This window comes from Berghia stephanieae, chromosome 12 (assembly GCF_034508935.2).
Source record: "Berghia stephanieae isolate SIO BIC M18660-M18661 chromosome 12, UCSD_Bste_1.3, whole genome shotgun sequence".
Classification (NCBI taxonomy): Eukaryota; Metazoa; Mollusca; class Gastropoda; order Nudibranchia; family Aeolidiidae; genus Berghia; species Berghia stephanieae.
The window spans coordinates 20,576,315-20,593,814 of record NC_088371.1 but is presented as its reverse complement, the minus strand read 5'-3'; the positions used below and the strand labels follow the sequence as shown (position 1 = coordinate 20,593,814).

At 39.6% G+C, this 17,500-nt stretch overlaps 1 protein-coding gene across 16 annotated transcripts in view; it reads right to left on the bottom strand.

Moving 5' to 3' along the window:
• LOC144958343 (uncharacterized) overlaps positions 1 to 17,500 on the bottom strand; it is a 280,562-nt gene that overhangs the window by 105,959 nt on the left and 157,103 nt on the right. For all 16 annotated transcript variants that reach the window (XM_078890268.1, XM_078890267.1, XM_078890266.1 and 13 more), the window contains one exon: positions 1,470 to 6,506. In XM_078890268.1, coding sequence (XP_078746394.1) covers positions 1,470 to 6,420 — 4,951 coding nt within the window. In that variant the 5' untranslated portion in view covers positions 6,421 to 6,506. The remainder of the gene's footprint in view (positions 1 to 1,469; positions 6,507 to 17,500) is intronic.

Here is a 17,500-nt window from a genome sequence, read left to right as displayed (position 1 = left end):
TATTACATGGTATTCATTACTTTGAACTAGAGGCATTTTTATAAAAATTATAGCATTCATATAGAGCAATATTCACTAAACGTGCTCAAAGCTGCTTTACAAGGGGTCCCTAGCTAACAGTAATACGTAATACATAGAACGAGGCATGACGCCTGTTAGACGACATTACATTTTTTTTCCGACATCAAAGCTGTACTCATTTTACACATGAGTACGGTGAGAGAATGTGAGTAAAGAGCCTCGAACCCAGAACCTTCCGATATGAAAGCGAGTGTCATACTACAAGACCACATAGCCGACTAAGTATTCGATCTAACAATGCTGCCTAATGATAACTACAGAGATACGAAACACGTAAGTAGCCATTGTTGCTATTCTCACTTGTATTGATTGGTCTACAAACGACACTTCCCCCCACCCCACGCCTTGAACTCCACGCCCCTATCCCTTCCCTTTTCCTCAAAGAATGGAATGTTTGTAAAGGTCAACGAAAAGCCAAAGTTCAAGGGTCAATGATGAACAATGATGGTTAGAGTCGAAGGTCTGAGGATAGGATTAGCAAAAGCATTGAAATAATAATAGGGGCAGAAAAGTCGTGACATCACACCTTCTACTCTTCCTGTTCCGAAATCTTTGGAAGTGTGTATGTAATCAGTTCTTCGGACGACTAATAATGAATGGGTTATAATATATTGAATCATATATGGCTAACGTGACATAACTATTTTAGTAGCGGGATGTATAGGCGGCAAATTCTTAGCATTACGGGGCGTAAAAGATCAAGGATGGATGATCGTTATTGACGACCAGCATATATTATTTAGACTAGATAATAAGATGACATGCCTCTGAAACCAAAACATGAATGACACAAGGTATGTATCCAGTCCTCGGAAAGAGTGGTTTAATACTTCCAATGAGACTGGAACCAGTTTTATTGGCTTCCCACTTTTGTACCCTGTTTCATATTTAATAAAATATGAAATAGCAAATACGTAGTTCTCTCAGATAATAATTGGATCATGTCTTAAACAAGACGAAACTGCTGGGTCTTATTATTGGAATATCAACATGTTTAGAGGATATCAGATTGTACTCTGCGTTTAATTTATTAATGATATGTGTTTAAATGAAATATTCACAACATCCACCAGCAGGATATAATGTAGCAACACACAAAACTACGAGTAACCTAGAACGTTTACAATCTAATTGGTATAATTTAGTGAGAACTAATAATTAAAAATGGCTGTCTAAAAACAATAACAAAGAGCTGGGATAGTCAACACCGACGGACCAAAAAGATTGTTTGACTTAAAGCAGGTTTGACTTTATCCATTATCAATAAAGAACAGAAAAGTTAGGACCGACAAGAGGTGTTGACTTTAAGCAGAAGATGACCTAAAGAGTATTGACTTTATGCGGACTCCACTGTATGTTTTTAAAAAATGCTATTGTTTTTCACTTACCGTTTGAAAGTTTAGTGGGTGATGTTTTGGGTCGAGGACTAGGTGTGGTAGAAGTTGTGGTGGAGGTCAATCTGGAGGTCGTGGAGGTGGTCGATTTGGTGGTCGCAGATGTTGGTCGAGTTCTAGGAGTGGTTGGTGCAGTGGCTGGTCTAGGGGTCGGCGTTTTCTTGGCGGTTGTAGAGTCAGAAGCAGGTCCTGTGGAGGCATCTCGAGGCTTCCTAGGAGTGACTGGTTGGGCGTATCGGGGGAGAGGCTTTGCAGAGCCTGGAGTGGAAGCTGCAGGCTTTGTTGGGGATGTTGCTTTCTTGTCAGCAGCACTGGCTGAGGCCGGTTTACGAGTAGTGGCGCTAGTAGTCGACGACTTTGGCGTTTCGGGTTTCTTGGCTGCTGACGACGAAGCAGGAGATGACGTGGCGCTGGTTGGTCTTGTTGCCGACTTTGTTGTAAGCTTAGACTTTACTGGCGGAGCTGTGACTGTCGTCTTCTTTGTTGTTGTTGTTGAAGATGAAGAAGATGTGGTAGTTGTCTTCTTTGCAGTTGTTGTTGTTGATGTTTTTGTAGTAGCAGATGTTGGTCGTTTAGCTGTGGATGTTTTTGTTGTTGTCTCCTTTTTGTCCTTGCTTACTCCTGTTTTCTTCTTTTCTTTGTCATCTTCTGGTTTCTTTTTCTTTTCATCTTTCTTTTCTGTGGCATCGGCGATCACGGGAACAGGAGCTACTCCTGCATCAACAGATGATGACACTGCTGGTTGAGATGACGAAATGTCAGAAACTTCAGCAGCACTGGATACGGAGATATCATCGGTCGCTCCATTTCCGCCGGTCTTATCCACTGCTTCATCTGTGAGAGTGACCGTTCCTTGATCCAGTTCCTGGCCATCGAAGGCAGCCGAAGAATTGGTGACCTCATTGACACCGTCGGGGACAAAATTATCACTAATCTCATTAGAAACCAAACTAGCACTATTATCATCTTCATAGTGGTATCCGTTAAGAGCTGATACTCTGGAATTCACATTAGTATCCTCCATGAATCCACCACTAAGAGCAGCATTATTATCCACACTGCTAGAATCTCCACCTTCGAATTCACCACCACTGACAACACCTCCTGATCCGACGACAAGATCGTTGCTTTGTAATCCAAAGGGATCGTCAACTGAAGAAGACACATTCTCATTTCTAGGAGCATCCATGAACGAATCAAATTCTCCAGCATTGTGGACTGCTGCAGCCGTCCTGTTATTTTCATTAAAGGGATGACTCGATACATCAACATCTTCTTTCTCATCGTCGAAATGTCCTTGACGTGTGGTTACATTCTGCTGACCAAAGTCAAAGTCATTGATGGCTGGGGAAACCACTTGTTCAGCTGGTTGATCCTCAAAGCCACTGGGAATGGCGGCGAAAGATTCATGAGTTGTCTGCACTTTGACCTCCTCTTCCTCGACAGCCATTGGTCGTTCTGGTGTCATTTGACGATCGTCAAAACCGGTGGAATTATCTTCTTCTTCTGCATGGTTCTGCTCGGACAGTTTTTCTTCAAAGACGTGTTGCTCTGAACGAAGAACGCTATCCACATGAGGCGAGAAGCTGGATGTAGGCTCGCTGACCTCTGTGATAGCGCTCTGGATGAGAAGATTGCTTCCTTCGTTGCCACCATTCACTCCATCAGCTCCGCCCATTAATTCTCCACCATCGTCGTAGAAGCTTCCCTCCATGGACATTGACATCAAAGCGTTGTCTGTATCAGCGCCTCCACCGGTTTCAAAACCTTGTTCAAAGCCAGCCTGTCCGAGTGAAGTGGAATCGAAATCAGCTCCACTTCTCTCCTCAGTCTCGGTTGTTTCTGTGGTTGTCGTGGTCGTCGTGTAATCCGTGGCTACTCCAGCATTGACGATGTCATCCTCCTCGTCATCATCATCATCATCTTCATCGTCAACGAACCCTCGCTGTTTCGGTTGTTGCCCTTCATCTGCAGCACCAATTACATCTCGGTCTGTACTGGTTGTAATGGCCGATCCGTCAACGCCGAATTTCGTCTCCCCTTCAATCTCTCCGGCTCTGAGACAAAGTTCCTCACTAGATTCTTCACGTGTATCATTGTTTACGTGATTTGTTTCGTAGAGACCGCCGCCCCCGTCAATGAGCTGTGTGTTCTGTTGTTGGTCAGTCTCGTGTTGCTGGTACAACTGTTGCTGATGGGGGTCGACGACAAATTGTTGTTGTTGATGTTGTTTTTCCATTATAAAATCGTCCTGGTCCCTATCATCATCGTCATCGGAATTATCAGCTGGAGCGAGAGGATCGAATTCGTGAGCCATACTATCCGGTTTAGGCGGTGACGGTAACGGTTGTGGGATGGTTTCCGGTGATGCCATATCCTCTATCATGTCAACAAAACTTCTCGGTGGTTTCGCCGCCCCGTCCACTGCCTCGCCGTCTTTCAGTGACGTCACAGGCTGGAAATCCCCTCCAATACTCGAAGGTGTGTTGCTTATCTCGACAGCTGATTGGTCTGTGCTTTCAAACAGCTGGTCGTGCTCGGCTTGAATATTATGGCCTTGTTGTTCTACTTCTACTCCCACCTCCTCCTCTTCTTCTCCCTCTTTTTCTCTCTCTCCACCGTACATAATTTGATCACTATATTCGTCTTGTGTTTGTTGTTGTTGTTGCTGTTCTTGCTGTTTTTCCGCTTCACCTATTTCAAATCCTTGGTTAAAAGCAGAAGTTGTAGCGATGTGACTATCAACGTTTGACAACACCTCTTGCTTTTGTTCACGTTCATCAACCTCTTGTTGATAGTCGTACTGCTCGCGCTCCTGTCGCTGATCATCACCGAAAGTTTGCTGAGGTGTGTAGTTTTCTTTATTCTCCTCCAACATATCCTCCTCTTCCCTGTGATAACTGTCGTCTTCCTCTTCGCTCTGTGCTGACTGTTGTTGGTGTGTGACGGCCACTCCACTAAACCCAGCATCCATATCGATTTCTTCTTTTCTTCCCATATCGATATTTGAATCGACAACAGCTGACTCGACAGACGTTGTCGTCTCTTTGACAATAAATTCTTCCTCCCTTTCCATTTTTCTATCTTCATCTTCTTCTTCTTCTTCTCTTGTGTTTTCTTCTTTATATTCCACCTGTCTATCTTCGTATTCATCTTTTATCAAAACATCACTTCCACCACTCTGTTCAAATTCATCTTGTTCCTCTTCACAGTCACCGCCACTGTAACCTCTCCCAAAGTTGTGACCAGAGCAGTCAATTCCCATGTAATTATCAGACCGGTAAGGGAGTTTGTCTTCGAACCTCTTGTCTTCTGGGTTAAACCCAGAATCTATGTTCTGTTCCGAGACGTGTACTCCTTGTTGTTGGTCTTCAGTAACAGATGAGCCCATTCCGACGAAATCAGCAGACCTATCAACGCCTTCAGATCTTATTTGAGGGTCAATATTCTCCTCACTGTGATTAGAAGCTGAATCATCTGAGAGAGGATCAGAAGGTCCACATATTCTTTCATCAATCTCTTCTTTACTCTCTTTCTCTGGAATGCTTTCCTGTGTTTGTTGCTGAGGAAATTCTTCTCGACCTTGCTGCATGTGAGAATCAACTTCATCATCTTTCCTAGTATCCTCAACTTTCCTTTGCATAACTTCAGCATCTTCATCATCGTTATCATCAAAGGCATGGTTATCAAACCCAGCCGGTTGTACATTTTGTTGTTGACCACCGCCTCCAACTTCAGTTTCTTCATCACCGGAAACGTCCTCAGCTGTTTCTTCCTCTTCCATTTTGTTATACCCGAAATTCTCCGGCTGTTTTTCGCTATCTGACTCGTCATCATAATAACCATCTGGCATCATAGCAGGATCAGCGTAACACATCTCCATGTTCATAGACTTCATATCAGCATCCATTTCATCTTGACCTTGACCCTGACCATGACCTGCATTCTCATCGTCATGACTCTCCAACCTCTGACCTTCAGCAACGTCATCATCGGCATTGTTCTGCTGCTCTCTAAATCGATCAGCCTCTGGTGGGGAGGCACCGTAAGATCCCTCCTGTTCTGGCAAACTGCTCCCACTCTCACAGAGACGTCTCTCTTCTATATCGTCTCTTGCCAGACCCTCATCCTCATCATCATCTTCGTTATCGTCATACACCTCATCACTTCGTTGCTGAAGATCTTGCTGATGCAACGGGTGTTGCTGGTGCTGACTATCATCACTCATGGGTGACCTTTCTCCTTCAACGCCGTACCCACGGGGATATCCTCCACCCATAATCGGTCTATCATCTTCAACACCCCCAAAGTCTTGGTCGTAACCTCTCTGAGAATTAGCAGCACCAGATCCTGCAGAACTTGCAAGGTAGGAAGAGTCACTCTGGGCAAATGGGTTTGAATTGTTCATGGAATTTTCCAGACTACTTCCACCGTCTCCTCCAGAATCCATGTATTCTCCGTGGTGCATTTGATGCTGTTGCTGTTGATGTTGCTGTTCTTGTTGCTGCTGGTAGTACAAAGCCTCGTCACCTTCTGCGCCAAATGGACTACTTTGTTGAAATTGGCCATGGTTTTCATTGTGGATATAATCACGATCTTCTTGATTTTGGCCATGGAAATCCTCGTCATCCTCATCACTATTATACTCTTCACGATGTTTAGCAGCAGCAGCAGCGGCACCTACTGCCTCCTTGGCAAAATTTGCGGGGAGGTCAAGGTCAGCATTATTGACTGTATGGAAATTTTTAGGATCAGCGTCTCCGCGGTAAAATTGGTCGGAATAATTTGGTTCATAAGGGTTTCCGCCCCCTCCTCCACTTTCTAAATTTGGAACTGTCTGATCGTGAGTATATTCCAAACCGCCGTGGTCCGGCTGTTGTTGTTGTTGTTCTGTGTGAGATGGAGGTGGGGACAGGGGGTCATAGTCTTGCCCGTCGTGATCCATGGTTTGGAAGTCTGAAGGTCGAAACCAACTACCACTGGTTGTTGATTGTGAGTGAGGTTGATGAAGAATTTTAGTTCTGGCGATTTCTGTGAAAGAGAGAGAAAAAAAGGAAACACATCATTGAGTGAAATGAAGAATAAGTAGGAACAAACATTCTTATGCTAATCCTGTGTCTTCAAGAAAGAAATATCAAAAAAGAAAAGAAGCAATGGTATAAATAAATAAATAAATAAATAAATAAATAAATAAATAAATAAATAAATAAATAAATAAATAGAGAAATAAATAAATAAATAAATAAATAAATAAATAAAAAATAAATAAATAAATCAATCAATAAATAAATAAATAGATAAATAAATAAATAAAAATAAAATAAATAAATAATATCGTGCGTGTAATGTGCAAATGTAACCCACACCCGCAAATCAGGAATATGCTGAGGTGCTGAAAATCAATTTTATCGTCAAAAAGTATGAAAATTAGGTTAATTTCAAGTTTTACTGAAGACTATAGTTATATAGTTTTTCAATATGATAAAAACTAAGACTCTCATATTATTTATATATTAATTTTTATTTCAAAGTCACTTCAATATCCTAATATAGATATTATCGTTTTCAGATAATAGAAAGAAAAAAAAAACAATGAAAAACGTGTTGACATACAGATAAATAGTTTAAAAGAAAGATGTAATTATGAGGAGAGAAAAGTGTGAGGGAAAGAGCTTATGTTAAACAGAGGGGGGAAAAACGTATTATTTGTCATAGAGGGATAGGATTTGAAGAGAGAGGGGGAGGGGAGAAGGGGGGGGGGGGGAGTGGCCAGGGAGAATGAGTCGGAGGAAGTGATGGTTGTGGAGATGAGATGAGTGAAAAGGAGTGAAATAAATAATACGGAGAAAATGGTATGAGACAGAGAGAGAGAGAGAGAGAGAGAGAGAGAGAGAGAGAGAGAGAGAGAGAGAGAAGAGAGTGCTAGTGGAGGAAGAGGAAATGGAGGAGGAAGAGGAGGGAAGTGGGAGAAGGATGTGTAGAATTTAGGTGAGAAGAGAACAATGGTCAATGATTTTTTTATAAAAAGGTTAAAGGGAGAGGTGGGTGAACAACTTTGATTTTCTTCTTATTCTGACTCTTGATCAGCAAGAACGTGATCTCTTCGACAAAAATAATTACCAAAGGGAAATAACTGTGTATATCCAATGGTTATATAATGAGGGGAAGAGTTATCGTTCACGTATTCTGTGACCATTAGACTCAAACCAAAATGCAAATCGAATGAATGAATAAGAAATCAAAAAGATAAATAAATAAATAAATAAATATATAAATAAATAAATCAATCAATAAATAAATAAAAGAGATATTACCTCTGAATCCCCCCCTCCCCCCGCTATCTCTCTCTTCCCCCTCTCTCTCTAGTTATCTATCTCGATATGTCTTATCTGTCTCTCGATCTATTTTCCTAAACTCTCTCTTTCTCTCTCTCTCTCTCTCTCTCTCTCTCTCTCTCTCTCTCTCTCTCTCTCCTCTCCTCTCTCTCTCTCTCTCTCTCTCTCTCTCTATATATATATATATATATATATATATATATATATATATATATATATATATATATATACATTTGTCTATGTCTATATCTATTTACGTATACTCTCTCGCTCTCGATCTATCTCTCTCTCTCTCTCTCTCTATATATATATATATATATATATATATATATATATATATATATATATATATATATAGAGAGAGAGAGAGAGAGAGAGAGAGAGAGAATATATATATATATATATATATATATATATATATATATATATATACATTTGTCTATCTGTCTCTATATCTATTTTCGTATACTCTCTCGCTCTCGATCTCTCTCTCTCTCTCTCTCTCTCTCTCTCTCTCTATATATATATATATTATATATATATATATTTCTTTTTCTTCTTCTTCTTCTTCTTCTTCTTCTTCTTCTTCTTCTTCTTCTTCTTCTTCTTCTTCTTCTTCTTCTTCTTCTTCTTCTTCTCCTTCTTCTTCTTCTTCTTCTACTTCTTCTTCTTCTTCTTCTTCTTCTTCTTCTGATATACTTCTCATATTCCTCCTCCTCCTTCTTTTTCTCCTTCTGCTATTATTCCTCCCCTCCCCTTCCTCCCTTTCTTCATTTCCAAAATCCAGACGTTATTATTGATCCACCCGTCGCGCTTTTTGGGGTTTTTTTTTTTTTTGACCCACCCATTGAGTTATTTATAGAAATTGTAGGGGTTTTATTTCAACTCCCGGATTTCACTGTAACTCTCTTCCGACCGAGAGTGGCGAATGCCTTTCCCCTCGCCTCATAAAGACTCAAGACTATTTATAGGCATTACGATATATTATAGGAAGAGGATGCCAGCCGACCGGAAAACACTACAGTTGCCAAAGTGATATTTTAAATGCCAAAAAAAAAATCTCAAAATACATTATAATGTGAAATTACATGTAAGCTTCAATTTAATAACAAAAAAACCCCAGATCAAATGAACGTTTCGGGTTTCCCCTTTATCAACGAAACAGGATCAACGAAACACCACAGATGAATGAGATAATGTGGTAGTGGCGTAGTTAAGACATTTTATAATTAAATTGAAGCTTACATTCAATTTCACATTATTATTTATTTCTTCGAGCTTCGAGCAGCAACCATTACATTACATCAATCTCATGGAATCATGTATTTTAGTTTCGACACTTAAACTTGCTTTGTAGACCAACCAATACAAGAGAGAATAGCAACATTGGCTAATTACGTGTTTCTTATCTCTGTAGTTATCATTAGGCAGTTTTATTTGTTAGATCGAATACCTAGTGCGCTATGTGGTATTGTGGTATGACCTATGAAGTATAAATAATATCTTTGTCATTCGTTTTATTTTTTCAAAAGAAAATAATGTTAATTTGCAAATTAATACAAGTGCATTTACGCGTTTTCAACATGCTCTCTCTCTCTCTCTCTCTCTCTCTCTCTCTCTCTCTCTCTCTCTCTCTCTATCTATCTATCTATCTATCTATCTCTCCCTCTCTCTATTTCTCTCTCTCTCTCTCTCTCTCTCTCTCTCTCTCTCTATCTCATCAACGTATCTGCTTTTCTTCCTCCTCGCTCCAACTTTATCATTTCTTCTATTCTCACCCTCCGTCCCTCACCCCCCCCCCCCCCCCCGGCAACTCCCCGCACCCAAATCAACTCCAGCACCACGACGACCACCAAACCAGCCCAATATCCATACCATATCCCATGACTCACGGCCATACAACAATTCCACATGAAGACACCTACAGACACCCGATATCATGTGACACGAGATATTATGCCACGGAAATATCAACAACGACTTTTAGAGGCTTAATGGATTTGTCTATTTTGTTTTGTTTTTATTTTGGTAGGAAAGGGGGGGGGGGGTGGTTGTTTTGTTTGGTTTTGTATTTTTTCCCCGTTAGCTTCTTACTTGATTTGATTTGTAATGGTTTGTTTGTTTTTCTTTATTTTTTTCTCTTTTTGATTGCCTATTTGTTTTCAAGTTGTTTTTTTTTTGTTGTTGTTTTTTTTTTTTTTTTTTTTTTTTTTGTGTTTTTTTTTTTTTTTGCTTTTTTTTTGGAAAGGGGGGGGGGGGTGAATTTAAAGCGTTTATAAAAGTGGTTTTGTGTTGTTTTGTTTTGTTTATTAAATGATACTTTTTATTTTGACCTTTGTCTGAGCTACAATAATGCTTCATCAAATTATGACTCCTGTCTGTTTCGAAAACATTACAATGTTCAATTATTCATGATAAACGTTCTAGTTTTTAGTTAACCCACACGACATGTGGCCCTCGTTAAGCGTGCTGAAGGCACTCGTTATTGTTTATCTACTGATTTATTTATTTATTTATGAATTTATTGATTGATTGATTGAATAATTGATTGATTGATTGATTTATTTATTGATTGATTGATTTATTTATTTATTCATTTATTTATCTCTTTATTTGTCATTTTACATATCTATTTGTTTAATCTTTTTTTAAATTAAAAAACGATTTTTTTTAAAACGAACTTTTTTCTTTAAAACTTCTTGGTTTGTATCACAAGTTTCTACCGAGGTTCCATGTTCTTTTGGTTTGTTACGAGAGTCAATCGAAAGTTACACTTGATGTGACACCCATTGCCTTGATTCGGTTTCATGCGACGTGCACTTATTTGCAGGTCTGATAATCCAATTTATTATGGGCTCATTGTTGTAATTGAAAGCGCAAAAAAAAAAAAAAATGACGCAAAATATGGTAGGTACATTACGAAAGCGAGTGTCATACCACAAGACCACATCATAGCCGCACAGAGTGACCAATGAACATCGAATGAGTCGGCCATTATGCACCGAACTTCGATTGGAACCCTGGAGATTCACAAGTCTGAACTGTCTGTCTAAGTAGTATCAGTATGGCCGTCTTGAATGTATCTCTGTCTCTGGACGTTTCGGGTTTTCCCTTTGTCAGCACACCATGATGAATATAACACTAAAGACCAGTGAGATGTGAGAGGATGGCGTTGTTGAGTGACCAATTAACATCGAGTGAGTCGGCAGCCATTATGTACTAAACTTCGAATGGAACCCTGGAGAGATCGAAATGTCTGTTTCAACTCTTAACGTCTGTCTACGTGGTGTCAGCTTGGCCGTCTTGAATGTATCTCTGTCTCTGGACGTTTCGGGGTTTCCTTTTTCAGCACACCATGATGAATATAACACTAAAGACCAGTGAGATGTGAGAGGATGGCGTTGTTGAGTGACCAATGAACATCGAATGAGTCGGCGGCCATTATGTACTGAACTTTGAATGGAACCCTGGAGAATTGAAATGTCTGTTTGAACTCTAAGCGTCTAGTCTACGTACGTTAGTGTCAGTATGGCCGTCTTGAATGTATCTCTTGACGTTTCCGGTTTTCCCTTTGTCAGCACACCATGATGAATATAACACTAAAGACCAATGAGATGTGAGCGGATGGGGTTGTTGAGTGACCAGTGAACAAGGAGTGAGTCGGCCATTATGTTCCCAACTTCGAATGGAACCCTGAAGACTTTACAAGTCTGTCTGAACTTGAAACGTTTATCTACGTAGTGTCAGTATGGCCGTCTTGAATATGTCTTTGTCTTCTGGACGTTTCGAATTTTCCCTTTGTCAGCACACCATGATGAATATAACACTAAAGACCAATGAGATGTGAGCGAATGGCGTTGTTGAGTGACCAATGAACAAGGAGTGGGTTGACCATTATGTACCCAACTTCGAATGGATCCCTGGAGAATTGAAATGTCTGTCTGAACTCTAAACGTCTTGTCTACGTAAGTGTCGGTATGGCCGTCTTGAATGTATCTCTGTCTGTCCATTGACTGTATTGGATCACCCCGCTGGGTGCCATTAGTCTAAATGAATTGGAAGGAAGAGAGTGGATGGGTCATCGTGTTTCTCTATCTATATAATATTATATTGTGCGGCTTGTGGTCCTGCGGTATGACACTCGCTTTCGGATCGGAAGGTCCTGGAGAGTGGATGGGTCATCGTGTTTCTCTATCTATATAATATTATATTGTGCGGCTTGTGGTCCTGCGGTATGACACTCGCTTTCGGATCGGAAGGTCCTGGGTTCGAGCCTCGCGCTCGGCGCATAGTTGAGTCCTTGGAAAAGGCTCTTTACTCACTTTCTCTCACCGTACTCAGGTGTAAAACAGCGTTGTCTTGGTCCGAAAAATTGTAATATCGCCTAGCAGGCGGCATGTCCCGTCCTACATGTTAAATGTTGCTGTTGACCAGGAACCCCCTGTAAAGCGCTTTGAGCACATTTAGTGGTTATTGCGCTATATAAAGCTCAATTTTTATTTTTTTTTTTATATTGTATCGTCTCAAGCTTGTATTTCGTATGTGTGGACAACATGCCCGAAAAAAAAAGTGAACTGAAAGTTTTAAAGGACGGGACAGTGACATTTTAATGAATTTATTTATCTCTCTTTCCTTGTACGTGTATTGCTTTGTTTGTTTTCGAATGGGGGGGGGGGGGGGTGTTAGTTTGTTCGTCTGCTTTGTTCAGTTTTCCTTGGTGAGGGGGGGGGGGGGGTGAAGTTTTTTGGTTGTTTTTTTTTTTTTTTTTTTTTTGGTCTTTGATTTTTGTTTGTTGTTTTTGTTGTTTTGTTTTTTGCTTTATGTTTGTTTGTTTTTTTGTTATTTCTGTTGCTTTTCATTATTTTTCGGGTTATTTTCCCACTGATCATAAGATAAATAAAACAGACAGATAGATAGAATGATAGAATATTAGGCGGGTTAATCGATTTATGAATAGATATTTCGATGGATAGGTAGATATATAAATAAATATATAGGCAGAGAGTAGATGGGTGGATGGATGGATGGATGGATTATGGGTGGTTAGATAGAGGATAGTTGAGTTTAAGGGATTGATCAATAGATAGGTAAAATTAATAGAGAAAATGATGATTATATACTCATGATATCATTAAAAGCGGTATAAACAAATTATAACAGAGGTACAAAACATAATCTGGAGACGACGTGCTTATCGACTTGAGAAAAAAATACAATATTATACGAATGAATATTTACTAAATTAATCGATCAATTTATTTTAAAAGATAAAGAAAGAAAGAAAGAAAGGGATAAATAAAGAAAGAAAGAAATAGATAACTGAAAATATAAGTATATAAATAAATAAACAGATAAATAAATAAATAAATAAATACATAAATGAATAAATATATATATATATATATATACATATATATATATATATATATATATATATATATATATATATATATATATATATATATATATATATATATATATATATATATACACGTGATGACCAAAAAAAAAAAAAAAAAAAAAAAAAAGAAAAATAAATTGCTCGAGGGAAAAACTTTTTGCGACAGATCTTTTTGACTCCCTGCCTGGATACTGGATACGGAGAAGTCATAGCCTTAGCACGTATGTCAACACACGGATAATGTGACGTCAATGTTGACACAACGATTTATTGGTGCGGGGGGGGGGGGGGGGGTTGGACGTTCTTCCGGATTCCCTATGGAGAAAAAACGTGACTTTTTGACTTTTTCCCACTTAGATCAATAGAGTTTTTATCTTCTTTTTAGAAAATATGATGCCTTGTTTTTATTCACTGACAGAATTTATGTGTCTTCTATCTCTAAATAAGATTGTAAACCGATGACGAAGCAGTTCGTGGAATTGAACGGTTGTAGGTTCGAATCTGTTCGAAGACGGATGTGTCCTTTTTCTAATCCTGTTTTTAAAAAATGTTTTTAAGGGTTTTACGGCGGTTGCAACAAATGTAGTCATTTCAGGAAATGGGATAGTCGAAAAAATTCTAGATTTACATTTCATAGCACACAAGAAAAAGTGAGATAAAGGGAACATAATATTATGTAGATTCCAAGAGTGTATCATCAATGTATATATTTGAGATCACATAAAAGTCTCATCTATACACCAGCACAGAATCCCACTAAGAGGAACACATTTAAATGCTTACATTATACTTTCCAAACAACACATAATATATAACAATACATAACAGATGATTTAAATATTTATAAGGAAAAAAAATATCATCTCCCAAAATATTTAACTAAACTGTTGACTGTTTCCCTCCAAGCAAAAGACTCTGGCGAGGGTCAGGACAAAACTAAGTAATCTCATTCCAAGACAAGGACAGAAGCAACTGGAAACAGATGTAGGGGGATAGAAGACACAGCAAGTACCTCCCTGCCCACTATGGGAGGTCAAGAACCCCACCCAGTTTCCAATCCTGAAACGGCCACGAGCTACGGTGGTTGATGTCCATACATAAATAAATAAATGAATGAATAAATAAATATATACATTCCCTTTATTCATCTACAGAGGAAATTTGTCTTTAGGGTCTACTCCAATGGAAGATTGGAATAACCAAGGCGTCATCCGCAGTGCAGCGCCGCAAACTAAGCGAGGCGAGGTGACTTGCTCAATCAAGGCCCATCAACGCGGTGGGTATTCGAACTCGATGTCTTTCAGGTACGAAGCAACGCATATACAACTGAGACACGCTACAAATAAATAAATATATATAAATTTGAACATGTATAAATATGTAATGCTGAAATGCTTTTCCACAGGTTTATCATGCTCAATGCGCTTCAAGTGCTTAATCTGTTCCCCCAGCAGCCGGCCATAACATAGCAGAACGATTTCAGGACAAGTCGAATTCTATAAAAGTCATTACTTTAGTACTGGCGATCTTAAAACTGTCGTCACTGCCTATGATCATAACGTATTCCATTCACATCTGAGTCGATTGGGGTAATTAGTCTCAAATGACTTGAATACCAGGGGGTCGATATTCAGTCGAGGCTGGCTGTTGTTTTTGGATTTTTGTTGTTGTTGTTGTTTGTTTGTTTTGTATTTGTTTGTTGTTTTTTTTGTTTGTTTTTTTTTTGGTTATTTTGGCTGGGTTTTTTTTGGTTTTTTTTTTTTTTTGGTTTTTTTTTAACGATAACTACTATGTTACTAGTGTGCATCTTGTGTGAGTGTGTCTATGTCAATATTGTATTGTTATAAATGTGTAACCAAATGACAAATTGCCACTTTTTTGGGGGACAATAAATATATATTATTATTATAAAGACGTTGTTTTTTGGGGGTTTTCTTTTCCTAATTTGAGTCTGAACTTTTCTCGGCTTCCCCCAGGGGTGTTTTGCCGGCTGCTGCTGCAAAACGAAACTTATTATTTTATCTCACATCATTAGACATGTATTGCTGCAATTTATTCCAAGCATGCAATGCACGTGCGTTGTTGTCTAGACGCTCACCCTCCCAATCATTAGAATATTATGTATTGAAAATACCCCCCCCCCCCCCCCAACACCCCAGCAGGCAGAATTGGGAGGAGGTACCGGTGTAAGGCAAAGTTCATGCACACTTGACACGTTTTCAGATCTTCGCTTCGCCGAGCAGAAAACTGAAATTTCGCTCTGGGATGAACAAAACAAAAAACAAAAACAAAAAACAAAAAAAAAACAAACAAACAAAAAACAAACAAAAATCAAAACAAAAACAATAACAACACGAATTTAAAATTTTGGCCAGAAAACTCGTCCTTCAAATTAAATTAAATTTCCTTTATCCGTCACATAGGGGGACATTTGTCTCTCGGGTCTTTTCCAGGAGAAAACTGGAATAACCCAGGCGTGAGCCGCTGCAGTGCAGCGCCAAAAATTGAGCTAGGGCGAGCGAGGCGACTTGCTCAAGGCCACACAGCGCAGCGGCGGGCGGGTGATCGAACTCGGTACCTTTCCGGTACGAAGCAAAGACTGTACCGCTGAGCTACTCTGCCCCAAAATACGCTTCAACAGTCGTAACGTCACTTCCGTCGTAATGACGCATTGTTACTTAGTAACTGGCTCTAAACTATCGGAACAATGGGGGACACCCTTATGAAATATTTCTCCGACGAGCATAAAAGCGTATCCAGAGAAGAAAAAAAACATTATAAATCTGATCATGTTTTGACATTTACACATTCTGATCACAAGACATAAGAAATGTTCTAGCCAACATGAAGAATAAAAAGTACCGATTTTCTTTGTTTAGAACCACGATGGCGCCGTTGCTGGGCGACGTGACATCAGACTATTGAATCCATTCATAAACGTGGATGGCTAAAAACAATAACAAAGTTCCGAGTGACGTCAACCTCATTCAATCTATATACAACCGAGACTTTGTGGACACCGTGTCTATAGGGAAGGAGATTAGCGGAAGAGTAGCGTGCCTTGATTGGACGTCACCTTACAGAGAGAACGTCAATTTGGTTTTGAAGTGTCTCAAGGCGCTTTCACCGGAAGCGAGGACGAGAGACGCATGCGCACAACCAACATGACGTTCTCTCTCTAATAACTTTTCCGCCGGTGACGTCACAGACTACGGGTGACGTCCAATCAAGGGACGCTACTCTTCCGCTAATCTCATTTCCTATTGCATGACAAGGAAAACATGCGTGAGTGAGGCATGTCATCATGCCAGCTCATTAATCCTTGATGGATGATTCTGGAATGGCAGAAATTACACGTGCATCGGCAGTGAGTGCATAAGATTGAAGATAGACTCTACCTCGACATCGATATGGTGGTGGTGGTGGTGGAGGTGGAGGAGGTGACTGAGGGGGATGGAGAAGGGGGGGGGGGGGGGAGAAGAAGGAGATATCTCCCACTGTGATGAATTATCATTGTGAGACAAATAGACACCTGCTATGTAAATAATTAATCCACATTACACGGGGTGATTACGCAGGAAGACGTTTCTTGATTGTACAGTGAAACCCAGATGGAACGGGATCACCGACTGTCGGATTATTTAGTGAAATTCGATTATCTTTCGTAGAATGCGGGGTGTCCTTAAAAATAGCATCTTTCGCAGTCGTAAGATAAGGCCCATCGACCCGAAGTTTTTTTTTTTTTCACAGTTGCAATTACTCGCTACCCTTTTGATAGCACGCTAGACTATCGCAATTGTACTTCCCACCATATCTAACAGGACCAGCTGATCAACAACTGATCGGTAAACCAGAAGGCTGGTGGTAAGGGGGGGGGAGGGGTGTCAGAAAAACAGGTCCGAGTTCACCTGAGTCAATTCGGTTCAAAAGCTCGTGAAGAGAGTGCTCAACTACCACATTATCTCATTCATTTGTAGTGTTTCATTCATCCTGCTTTGTTGATAAACGGGGAAACCCGAAACGTTCATTTGATATGGTTTTTTTTTTTTTTTTTTTGTAATTAAATTGAAGCTTACATTCAATTTGAACATTGTTATTTATTTCTTCGAGCTTCGAACAGCAACATTTACTTTACTATTATAAAACATTAGCCATGCTTTTATGTATTACAGATAATATAGACGGGTTTGATCACCACACGTCCGAGGGAATGCTCGGCATGGCAATGCAATAATATAACATTCTAGCAACTCATTCTTTATGGACTTCCGGACATATTCCATCATTTC